This window comes from Amyelois transitella, chromosome 27 (genome assembly GCF_032362555.1).
Source record: "Amyelois transitella isolate CPQ chromosome 27, ilAmyTran1.1, whole genome shotgun sequence".
Taxonomy (NCBI): domain Eukaryota; kingdom Metazoa; phylum Arthropoda; class Insecta; order Lepidoptera; family Pyralidae; genus Amyelois; species Amyelois transitella.
In genome coordinates this window covers 3,815,348-3,828,430 of record NC_083530.1, presented here as the reverse complement: position 1 = coordinate 3,828,430, position 13,083 = coordinate 3,815,348, and the positions used below count along the sequence as shown (strand labels likewise).

General features: G+C 37.7%; 1 protein-coding gene across 6 annotated transcripts in view; it reads right to left on the bottom strand.

Annotated features, from left to right (window-relative positions):
* The window catches only part of LOC106141160 (ryanodine receptor), a 113,998-nt gene that overhangs the window by 31,474 nt on the left and 69,441 nt on the right, over positions 1-13,083 (bottom strand). For all 6 annotated transcript variants that reach the window (XM_060952055.1, XM_060952054.1, XM_060952058.1 and 3 more), the window contains 10 exons: positions 12,277-12,454; positions 11,701-11,836; positions 5,971-6,095; positions 5,365-5,485; positions 4,287-4,476; positions 3,501-3,750; positions 2,799-2,943; positions 2,191-2,303; positions 1,119-1,190; positions 267-425 (listed from right to left, as the gene is read on the bottom strand). In XM_060952055.1, the coding sequence (XP_060808038.1) occupies positions 267-425; positions 1,119-1,190; positions 2,191-2,303; positions 2,799-2,943; positions 3,501-3,750; positions 4,287-4,476; positions 5,365-5,485; positions 5,971-6,095; positions 11,701-11,836; positions 12,277-12,454 (1,489 nt within the window). The remainder of the gene's footprint in view (positions 1-266; positions 426-1,118; positions 1,191-2,190; positions 2,304-2,798; positions 2,944-3,500; positions 3,751-4,286; positions 4,477-5,364; positions 5,486-5,970; positions 6,096-11,700; positions 11,837-12,276; positions 12,455-13,083) is intronic.

Sequence of the window (13,083 nt, the reverse complement as noted above, 5' to 3'; positions counted from 1 at the left end):
AAAAATTGTTAAAAACAAAAACGTACAACGATTTTATTTTACTTATTTATGGTTTCTCTGAGTTTTTGTGGTTTTTAGATTGTACGACTTTTAAGGAGTTTTTGACGTCCACCGAGCACTGCTCGGTCACCCAGGTACTGTATTGTAATAAAAGGTGTCAACAAATCAAAAAATAATGTCAACTTCATAGGTTACGCTTACTTTTAAGTAATTAATGAAGACTGAATGAGTAAAGTTCTTTTTAATATATGGATAAAGAAATATACCTTTAGGAATCTATCCTTGCAATGTTGGACCAACTCTTGTTCCCTGCCTGCAAACAGGTTGAGACCGACCGGCAGTAGCCTCTTTAGACAGGCCACCATCAGAGACGCTTGCACTTCCTTATCCTTGTCACGCTTCTTGTCGCGATGCTTCTTCTTTTTCTGTTTAAAAAAAAATAATTAATCAGTAAAAAAACATATACGGACGTACATTCACACCATCACGCCTGTCTCCCATTGGGGTTGGCAGAGACTATGGATTTCTATTTGCTACAATCTGTCTCCACACTTATTATTCTTTTAATGTATATCTGTTTTCTCCACACTTATTATTCTTTTAATGTATATCTGTTTTCTCCACACTTATTATTCTTTTCATGTATACTCGACGATTACGGGTACTCCTGACATCTTCTTAAAGATATATATCACAAATTTGCTCTTAGGGGGTAAAAAGAGCTGTCTGAGTCTGAGTCACGAGACTCAAAGGTCACGTGTTGTTTTAATGGATTAAATGATCGAAGTGATATCAAGACCGACAAGCGTAAAGTAAAATGGCAGAATCCGACTAATTCGACGTTTTGTGTCAGCGGCCATCTTGGAACAACTTCTATCAAGTTACAAAAAAAACTGAATCGGTTTATGTTTTTGTTCGGGAGCTACAATGCGACAAACAGACATGTCAGTCTTATAAGATTCTTGCGTATTTTCGTCAGCAGAAAAATTTACGTACATATAAAATCTTGAGAATGTACCTATGTTTTTCTAGTTTGTTTGTTTGTAGTTAAAATTTACACAATTACAAGAAATAGTTTTGTAGTTTATTTTTTTTTTTGTTTTAAAAATAACATTTACCTTCCCACCACCTTGAGGCGCGCCGTCCACGACGGTAGTTACTCTTCTCGTTGCAGTCGGCATTATCAGCACCTGGCAACACCAAGGAGTGAGCGAGATGGACAAACTGTAAGATTTGTGGATAGAGCGAGACAGGAGAGTGTTGTTAACATTCAACAATAAGAAAGAAAAAGCCGTGTGGTTTCCGGAACCAATACGAAACAGAATAGGACCACTCCATCTCCTTCCCATGGATGACGTAAAAGGCGACTAAGGGATAGGCTTACAAATTTGAGATTCTTTTTTAGGCGATGGGCTAGCAACCTGTCACTATTTGAATCTCAAATCTCAATTGTGACCGTGGCCTGTCAGTCTTTTCAAGTCTGTTGGCTCTGTCTACCCCGCAAGAGATATAGACGTGAATATATGTATGTATGTAATAAGATAGAATTTTATAATGGACAAGTAAATTTTCGAACGAGCTAGCATCGTACAGTGTCAGCATTTTACTTTCTCATTTCTTCACATTCGTTTTTTATTTAGTTTGACGAAACTCATTGAACAATCATAAAATTGCATAAGTTGTGCCTCTGGAATATAGTTTTGAACAGTTATCAAGTAAAAGTATTATTTCATATAAGATGTCTGTGTGTCAATCAGTACTCATATGAGCCGTTTTCCCGGAGGGCTAGGCAGAGACTGCTTCTTTCCACATATCACGATCCTCTTTATGCAAGGTCGTCGGTTTCGGGTACTGTTTACCTGTCCTTTTGCAAGAACCTTTTGAGTTTATTTATTATATTGATACATACATATGGTCACGTCTATATCCCTTGCAGGGTAGACAGAGCCAACAGTCTTGAAAAGACTGAAATGCCTCGTTAAGCTATTTGTCTTAATGATAGAATTGAGATTCAAATAGTGACAGGTTGCAAGCCCATCGTCTAAAAAAAGAATCCCAAGTTTTTAATCCTATCCCTTAGTCGCCTTTTACGACATCCATGGGAAAAAGATGTAGTGATCCTATTCTTTTTTGTATTGGTGCCGGGAACCACACGGAACTAAATTATATTATATTGATTGCATGATTTACCATATTATCGATCTCGTTGGCAGATATGAAGTTCTGTTCCTCCTTCAAGAAGTACTGACTCTTGGACCAGATGTTGAAAATCTCAGCAACATGGTTGTATAACTCTTCCGCCTCTGTCCAAAGAAAGTGATATAAATGAATAAATTATGATTATGCAGTAATTTAAATTGAAGACATGTCTTCTTAGGCATAAAGAATGGTAACATTGGAAATTAAACTACTTATAAATACTACAGGTATTAAACGCGCACGTAACGCACCCTTATTGTATCTCGGACATTTCGATCATGTTACAATGATCCGTCGATCGGTGACCACGGACTGTAGTATTTAGAAATTATATTTGGGCAGCCTAAGTTTCCGGATCCAGATTAGTTCATATGATGCTATGTTTGCTTTCGTCATTCGAGCAATCAAAATTAACCTCATAAAACAATCATACGATTATTACAGCGGGATTCGAACAGATTACTTTTCTTTATGAGTCAGATATATTATCATTTTGTTAATAATTGTTTTTTTGACAGTAAGGCATAAAAAAGAAGATAATAATAGAGAAAGAGAGTGAGATAGGAATAATAAAAACAAACTCCAAGATTTCTCGTTACCTGGAACGTTGTTTCTCAACCAGTGATTCCTCTGAAGGTCGACGTATTTGATGAGAAGGGGATAAAAAGAGTAGATGTCTCGCACCAAAAGCTGCCAATCTTCTTGGATCTGAGACTCCACTTGAGAGGTATCGTCCGTTGATGACTGTTAAAAAAACAGAAGTTCATAAATATTCAAATTGAAACATATTGACAGTATTAAATTTTGTCTGCAATCTTTAAATTTTATTTTAAAGCGGAAACGTACTTTTACTTAAAGAACTATTATATTTTCTAGGTTTTTGAAATGGATAAAGAAAAGACAGCATATAATATTTTAATTGGAGGAGAAAAAGTTTGCGCTGAATTGTTTTGAAAGTGAACGCGGGGAACATAGTGAATGGAGCTTTGCATGCCTTTATGAGCAGTCAGAAACTGTCCAAAAAGGCTCGACTGGCTGTGCATAGGGGCGTGTTGTAAGTATGTAATCCGAATTTTGTGGAGGCAGCCATTTTAGACTGATTATCATCAAATGTAGCTAAGGACAATCCTGACTAATTCACCATTAAAAACTAAATTGGTTTATCCATTTGGGAGCCAGAATGGCACAGACAAATACGTCATACCTTTTACACCCTCTCGTTTTATTTTCGAAGGAACATGCATACATAAATTATGTAATACACTTCTCTATGTATGCACTATCACTAGAAATAAAATTACCTTGATAAATCCTCTCAAGCTCTCCTCCTTATGGAACATCGTATCCGTCCTCTTTCTCACTCTCTCAGCCAAGGGCAAGAACGAGTCCCTGAGCAACTCCTCAGAACTGTTGATGATGATCTGCTGCGTGTACGTCGCTATGCGCGTCATCCACGGCGCGCTCTCGTTCCCTATGTTCTTCTTAATCAGCTTCAGAACGTTCTTCAGTAGCTGGTTCATGTGTTCGGCAGTCACCATTGTTACGTGGTTGCTGGGAAGTGATTTTAAATAAAAGTTCGCTCGGTTTGAAACACACAAGATTAAGTTACAATTGTTGTATTAAACAAAATGGTTTTGATAGAACTGCATATAAAAATCTGTGAACACAAAGTAGAAAGTTTTCGGTTTCGCCCATAGAAGTGGAATCGAGAAAAATGGAACTATGCGCATGTCTTGTCGCGGGAAATAGGATTTCAGGCAACTGGATGTGTCACCATGATCCAATATGGGTTAGGTTCCCCTACAAAGTTTGCGGAAGTCAGGTTAAGGGCTTACCCCGGGTTCCTCTGCGAGAGAGGTGAGGATGCAATCAGGTCTATAATTCATGATCTCAAAAGTACACCGATGGTTAATCCACATTGGTCAATGTTTAAAGTCAGGTCTTTGGTTCAGGCTACTCTTGGCTACCAGAATGTCAGCGACTCGATACAAGGTAACTTGGTGAAGGCCTTCCATTTAATTCCGTGCCGTTTTTTAAATCACAATACATTGACTACATATTCAGAAAAAAAAATTAAGATCCCTTACCCAGCAGTGGGAGTGACATTGTCCGGACCCTGGGCCCACCAGAAGGGCAAGTAGGAGCACAAGAGCGGCAACACCACGTCTATGATGTGCGGCGCCTCGTTGTAAGTCTTGTCGGACTCCACAAACTGGTCCACCTCTCCCAGGATAGTCTCCAAAGTGGGCATGGATTGCTCCATTTTTGCCATGATGTCTGTTGAAGGAATATTATTATTTTTTATAACCTTCTTTTCAATATGCAATGTATGAATTTTTGCAATGTATAATATAATATGTGGGAGAAGAATTATTATTTTTCTTCACCGTATTATTTAAAATTCAATGTGTGAAAGGGTGTTTGTTGAAGTGGTATCTTTATTTTGATGAGCGTATCTGTAACCGATTCGTCTGAAATTATACACGTAAGGTTTAAATGTAAGCCTTGATCGGCTACCAAGGATGAAACTCTACAGAAATTAAAAAAAATTAAAAACCCTTGTTAAATAGTCCATAACAATAACCTGTACCGGGGTTTGAACTCGTTACCCGTCCATGTCGAAGTGTACTGCTTAACCACAGCGCTGTTGTTTGCAGCCTGATTACAGGTATGTTTTTTACGCATAGCCTAGATGTCTTTTTTATTGTCTGTCTGCAGTTTCAAGTCTCCCCTCTTTCCTTCCAAACATCCCTATGAATACCCATGTCTTCTCTCGCCAATGGTTATCGAATGCCCTAAGTTAATATATGTGCTCCTAACTTCCTAAGCCGTCTGTAGGAGTCCAAGTGAAAGGCAGTAAACTCCCACTTATCTTGGCTAAATAAATAAAATAAATAAATATATAAACGGGTCAAATTACACAGATTGAGTTTGTCTCGAAGTAAGTTCGAAACTTGTGTTAGGAGATATTTTATAATATACACTTATATAGATAAAACATCCAAGACCCAGATCAATCAGAGAAAGTTAGTTTCTCATCATGCCCTGACCGGGATTCGAACCCGGGACCTCCGGTGTCACAGACAAGCGTATTACCGCTGCGCCACAGAGACCCTATAATTTTCCCTAAAAATTGCCATTGTTATACGGTCCTTATTTTCTTACCTTGGGCTTCCAACGAGTGGTCAGCAATCCTGTTCAGTAGAGAGAACTGGTTGTGTTTGTTCAAATGCGGCTCCAGGAATGCTACGGGGAATGTGGAACTGAATGCTCCCAGACAGGAACCCTGGACGTAAAAATTTTGGTCATTTGGAAGTCTTTAACATCATCATCATATCTTTATTTGCTCTTAAAACATCATGATTCTAACAGCTGAACGGGGCCTATCAGTCTTTTCAAGATTGTAGGCTCTGTCTAGCCCGCAAGGGATATAGACGTGATTATATGTATGTATGCTTCTATAGTAGGTGTTTTAATATGATACGAATACACTATAACGAAACATACAAATTGAAACTTTATGCTGACAATCCAAATCGGATTGTATATTATTTTATTATATCTTTTTTATATTATTTTTCATTGTGATACTCACTGCGGCGACATCTCTACGTCACAAATCACAAAAAAAAAACAATAATCACGCGTCGCTATCAGTCAAAAACGGCGAAAAGTCTAAATCGTGCAAGCAAAGATATTACGGATTGGTGCATATATACAACCTCCGACACAACATCGTCGGAGCCGCGGTTCCCCAGACATAACACTCACCAAAGCTGGTTTGTTCCTCTCAATTTCAGTCTTGAGGTACTTCCTGTCGTGTGTGAGGGACGCGTCTGTGCCCAGAGCGTATAAGGAACCCAACATCTTGTATGATGCCACTTGTATCTCGTCCACTGGAACAAGGATAAGATTTTGTATAAATAAAGTCTATTTTCGCCTTTGCCCCGTTTCTAAGCTTTTATGTACATCAAACTTATATACTTGTATGCCGTGTGGTTCCACCAGTACAAAAAAAAATAGGACCACTCCAGCTCTTTCCGATGGATGTCGTTAATATTAAGGGATAGGTTCATAAACTTCGGATTTCTCTTATAAGCGATGGGCTAGCTACCTGTCACTATTTGAATCTCAATTCTATAATTAAGCCAAACAGCTGAACGTGGCCTATCAGTCTTTTAAAGACTGTTGGCTCTTGTCTACCCCACAAGGGATGCAGACGTGACCATATGTATGTACATATTTATGTAACTTATATACATCAGCAGTCATGTTATCTTAACTGTCAATTATTCCTCTGTTACTTCATATGACATATTGAGAAGGGCTCAGGCTAAGGATGCGATGGAAGCAACTCAGTCTGAGTCGGCTTCTACGACACCATATATGCCAACCTTAAGGAATGTAGTACTCTGTTTCTGGGTATTCTAGGCAATAGTAGTGAAATAAAATTCAATTACCCACTTTTATGAGTATTATATGGTTTTGCAACAGAGTCATAAAATTCTGATTTTATGCAATTTCATAAATTGAGAACGATAACTAAAGTTATATTTATTAAATGTTTTGACAAAAATTTTCAATGTTACTCTACGTGTTTGTGTTTCAACTATATTTACTGTCAATCCCTGTTGAGCCTTTGGTAATTACTGTCAAATTATGTAACTTTTTTGTAACTTGATGCACTTTGGGCCTCTGCTCCCTTAGTAATTTCGGGATATAAAGTGCCCTAATGTTATTTATCCGTCCAGAAGATTTAACATAAAAGTAACAAATACATACATATATATACTGAATTTTTTTCTATTTTTGATTCTAAGTAGGATAGCATGAACAAAATTATATATTTCTATCGTATTTTTAGCTACAGATTGAAACTAAAAATGCCAAATCCCCAAGAGACATGGCAGGAACACTGCCAAACGATACCGTTATCGATGTCATTAAAAATATATCAAGAGTAAATACTGCTCTTCAAGAGTTAATCAAAAACTATGAACAACTGAAAAAAATATATAAAACGGAAAGTATCGAATCTGAAAAAGATTATTCAACCGATTCTGAAATCGATGAGCAATACAAAGCTGAAAAGAAACGTAAAAAGAATAGATCTAAACCTGATAAAGTGTCTACAATGCCTAAAATGTTTCCCGCTACTCAAATGACAGCAGATAATAACTCTCCGGAATCTGGTGAAACGAGCGAGGAAGCAGAAACTGATGGATCAGATTCAGACCACAATAAAACAGAAAATAGATTGCCCAAAATTGAAAACCTTCAAGCGCCGACAGCGTCTAAAAATAAGGTGATAAAGGATAAGAAAAAACTCGTTTCCAACGATAGGCCGAAAAAAGAAAAAAATGGGAATGAGACCACTAAAAAAATGGCGCAGATATTTTTTATAGATACTCATAAAGTTAATAATGTATCTCAAAAACCCAACGATGCAGCACTTCAAACAAAATCACGTGTTAAGAAAATAGATCACAAAGCCGATCTAAGAAGCATTAATAGAGATATTTCATTTTCAATCAACGTGAATGGTCAATCGAAAAATAACAGTGCTAATAAATCGGATAAAGAATCGAAAAAACATTTGTATAATCCTAAAACTTTGCATAGAAGAGGTGATCCTCTGTTTAAGACTAAAATGACAGAAAGATATGGAATTGAAACGCAGAGAAGAAAAAGTAAAACGGACGTCGATGTGCCGAAAGATAAGAATGATACCTTAATTATAACATTTAAAAACGCTGACGCAGGCAGGGGTAAAACAGAAAAGGTAACTTTTCAGTCAACTTTAGAGTAAGCAATCAATATGGCTAAGTCAGGAAAATATAGGTATAAAGCAAGGCTATTTAGTTTAGTCGGACTATGGAATATAAATATAAGAGCAAATACTGTAGTATGTAGTTAGTAGTCAGAATAATATCGTTATAGCCAAAACCAAAAATTAACCTTTCTTTTTATTAAACTTACCTACTAGCTTTTACCTGCAACTTCGTTCGTTGTCGTTAACGCAAATGCCTATGTGCATGCATAGTTCTTTCGCATTATCTACGTTCATAACTATCTTCATGCAAGGTTTTGGGAACTCTTGACTTGACCTTTTGCCAGGACGTCTCTGATTTGATCAAGTTACGTCCTACTCCCACGCAACGTATCCCGTTTACACTCCTCTGGGATTGTAACTTTTTTGTAATATTTTAATTAAACCCCATAATATTTTTGCAGGTGCCTGATCCAGAATCAGATGAAGAAGAAAAAGACATCAATAAAGAAATGTTTAAGACGAAAATACTACGTAAAGCATACGGAGACTCTTGTTCTAAAGTGGTTGTTAAAAAGTGCTACAAGGTAGGAATTTGTTTACGTCCTGACCTGAAAGGCATGAATGTGGATGAAGTGAAAGAAGTAGGCATGTATTGTGGCTGGATGGTTTAATGATAGAATTTAGATTCAGAGAAAAACAGATTGCAACGAGTAGCCAAAAGTCACACAAAGAGTCATAAGTTGATTAGCTATTCACTTGATTGGCTTTTACAATTTGCACGATAAGAGAAGCGGCTGGTATTCCAAGTTTCTTCCTTGCTAAGAGACCTGTTGGTATAAAAAATGGTCCCTTAGTAACCATTAACGACATCCATGGGAAAGTGATGGTCCAAAATGGCGGGAACCACAAACCATTCATTCAAAACCTACTAACCTTATAAATGCGAAAGTTTGTACAGATGTTTACATGTGTGTGTGTTTGTTACACTTTCATGCAAAAACAATGTAAATAATTTCATTAAACTTTGCAATATTTCAAAATTCATAAAGATTTAACGCGGACGAACTCGCGAGCAACAGCTAGTTTTTTTCTTTTTTAATACATACATACATATGGTCACGTCTATATCCCTTGTGGGGTAGACAGAGCAAACAGTCTTGAAAAGACTGATAGGCCACGCTCAGCTATTTGGCTTAATGATAGAATTGAGATTCAAATAGTGACTGGTTGCTAGCACATCGCCTAAAAAATAGAATCCCAAGTTTGTAAGCCTATCCCTGAGTCGCCTTTAATAAACACCACATTTTCGCAGGCATGTAAATCGGCATTAAAAATGTCATGCATGGGATCAGGATGCAAGTCGAGTTTCAAGGAGGCGTTCTCTAGACACGCGAGGACGGGGTGCATAATGGAATTCGCGCCAGAAACGACTTTAGGCGTTGGCAAGAGAACAGGGAGAAGTACGCTTTATTTATTAACTATTTTTATTCACCTACACGCGCGAATAATCCATACATACATATGTACATATCATCACGTCTTTATCCCTTGCAGGGTAAACAGAGCCAACAGTCTTGAAAATCCTCGTTCAGCTGTTTGGCTTAATGTTGGAATTGAGATTCAAATAGTGACAGGTTGCTAATCCCAAGTTTGTAAGCCTATCCCTTTCAGTCCTATCAATTCAGTCTTTTCAGGACTTTTGGCTCTGTCTACACCGCAAGGGATATAGACGTGACCATATGTATGTATGTATGTACTAATATTGTATGGATAAATTAATTTTACAGCTGATGGCGCCTTTAACAAAGACGATTTCTTTGCGGCTGCTTGTTGGCCTTTGTTGAGAAGAGTTGAAAAGGTAATCAGTTACTCGTAGTTAGTACTACTAAATACTAGTTTGAGTCGATTCCTTCCTAACGAATTTATTGTTCGTATCAACTTTAAACATTTTCCTAACTAGTTAAAAGCATGAGTTTTGCATATTATATAACATGGTATAACAGTAACCGATATTTGACAATCTGTGAAATAATTTCGCTAAGATTTTACGGTAAGCTGAATTGGACTACATCTTTCCACTTGCCACGATCTCTGCATACTTCTTTCGTTTCATCCACATTCATAACTCTTCGTGTTCTTCATTCTCCCTTTGTCAGTACGTTTTTTAGACGTTTGGGAAAATTAAGTTCCAAAATTCGACTGTTTCTGCCGAAATACGATGATTTCTTATTATAATTTCCATTCATGTGTAGAAAGATTCAAACGTTTATTTGCCTACTATGAATCATAAATATAATACAAAATAATAGAAGACGAATGAAAGCAGGTGAACTAAATAGATATTCGAAGATACTGTTAATGAGAATACTGGAACGGAATGACAAAGACAAACTCTTTTTTATCTAATCAGGGGACGTCTTGGCGAAGCTTTAGGTCATTATAGTACCCTAAACTTAGTCGAAGTTGCGTGAAGAGCCTAATTAATATGGATGAAGTGAAAGAAATTTCCAAGTGTTTAGATGTACTCTCTTCGTATTAATTTAATTCTATTTATAAATTATTCTATAACTTTCAGCAACCAATACCAGTGCCGAAAGGTAATATAAACGAATCAGCGTTAAATACGGTGGACAATCTAAACATACTGCGAGACAGATACGAAAAAGCGTGCGCAAGAGCATCCGCTGACAAATGTCAAAAGGCGTGCATGTACTCGTACGACCAAGCGTGCTTAACGTACGAATGCCCAAAAAAACGGAAAAAGATATTCGCAAAACAGTGCGACAGGTCATGCAGGGACTCGTATAAACCTTATAAAAAACCTAAATCGAGTTCAAGCGAGTCGTCCAGTTCAAGTTCAAGTTCCAGTTTTAGTTTTTAATCACATCTTTCGTATTCGCTCGTGAAGATGATACTAAATCTTTGGAGAGTCACAGTAGATATAAGAAGGGTGTATACGTCATTTGAAAAGTGCGTTCATTTAATTAAATTTTGTGCCTCGTAACCGGTTTTTTAGCATTTGTCCGGAACACGCGTAACAAAGACGTAACGACTGAACTTGAATATAAGATTGATATGATAGAGTGACGATGGTCGATAAATTTAAGGTGCCGGAATAAAAAAGAGTGATGCACAGGGTAGCACAGGTTTGTATCTACTGCGGCCAGGTACAGTGGGATACATAGAAAAGTATATCACTTTTGATACAAAGGCCACATTTTACATAGGGAATATTTTAGTTTCAGTAGGTACTTTTATAAGTGGACCTCTTTATCAAGGCCACTTTTTAAATCATGCAAATTATTGAGTTTGCTATTCGATGCTCATCTAGTTCCTATATCTTTTGCCGGTTAACTAGAAGAGTTCCCTTCATCGGATAAGTCCGCCATTGCAAGTAATTTATTAATTTTGTAACTATGTAATATTTCTTGTAACTGTGTAAATTTCAGTGCGATAAGCTCTTACGATGAAGAAAAACATCGTGAGAAAACCGAATGGATGTCTGATCATAGACCAATAGGGGGTTAGGTTCCCCTGCAAAATAGGGGAGGTCAGACGGAAGTAGCTTCATGTAAGCCCTGCCATTTCCATGGTCAAAGGCGCACCCTGGGCTGGTGAGGATGTAACCAGGACTAATACGACAGAAGAACAAAAATAGGTTCTTACGACGAGGGAAAACATCGTGAGGAAACCAGTATTTCGGGTGATTGACAGTAATAAAGACTTACATAGAAGATCAGCTCCATATTCGCAGTTGGCCAGATGATCAAACATGGCTGTCAGGATAGGCAGAAGTACGCCGTTGATGTAGGCAAGTGATGTTGACGTTTTAAGGTGGGTACCGCGAAGATGCGCGTATTTTCCCTGCGAAAAAAAAATTGTTACAATCACCATGTTCAAAGACATTAAGTATAATCTGTCACTTTGCGTCGTATGAGCATTAGATTCACTTTTTCCTCCTGAACTAAGTCCCGGTTACATCCTCACCTATTTTGGGAGGAGTCCAGATTGCGCTTTTTGACCATATTCCTGGATTGAAGAGTATTTTTTTACTCGAAGCGAGTCCTATCTGAACTCCGTAAACTTTGCAGGGGAACCTGACCCATTTTCGATCATGGTTACACACCCAGTTGCCTGAATGTGCAGGTTTACTCACGATCTTCGCCCTCACCGTAAGAGCATCGGTTAGCACTCAAACTAACGTACATAACTCAGTAAAAAGTCATTGGTACATAGCCGAGGTAGGATTTGAACACCACACAGCACTTCTTAATACTAAGAAATAGACAAATTTTAGTACTTACCTCTTGCAAATTTAGTATGGTATGCCCCAAATCATCGGCTACGTTATTGAAGAAGGTAAGCATGGAAGTCCTGATGAATTCTGGACAGTTCTTCACGAGGGACTTCGCGTCTATGCCTTTCACCAGAACTTGGAGACAGCGCACCGTGATGCGGACATCGGGACCGAAAGCTGCTAACCTAAATACACAAAAACCATTATTTTTCTGACAAGATATTTTGACAGGGTCTGTGGCTTTTTTCTTATTGGCCTGGGTCTTGGAACATGCATACATACATAAAATCACGCCTCTTTCCCGGAGGGGTAGGCAGAGACTACCTCTTTCCACTTGCCACGATCTCTGCATACTTCCTTCGCTTCATCCACATTCATAACTCTCTTCATGCAAGCTCGGCGGTTTCGGGTACTTTTGACCTGGGTCTTGGAAGTCTATCTATATTAGTTTTTATTAAGAAGCAACTTTATCATCATTGATTTAGTATCTCGTAATTAACTATCTGCTGTAGGAGGTTCGAGCGGTTTATGTTATGAGCAATCTTATTTCTACAAATAATTTGACAGACTTATTCTGGCGGATCATCAATCGAAATTAGACGATCTTATACACGTTTGAACAACTACCTTAAATACGGATAACTCTAGTAAAGTAAAAAATTAAATTATAAAACATGTAACTGAGGTCAGATAGTAGTCTCTCCAAAGCCACACTCACGCTTAGTTCGATGTCATAAGCATAATCATAGATCTCAATCATGATTCAACAACAACAATAGAAAAATTGAAAGTCTAGAATCAAGAAGCAAAAATG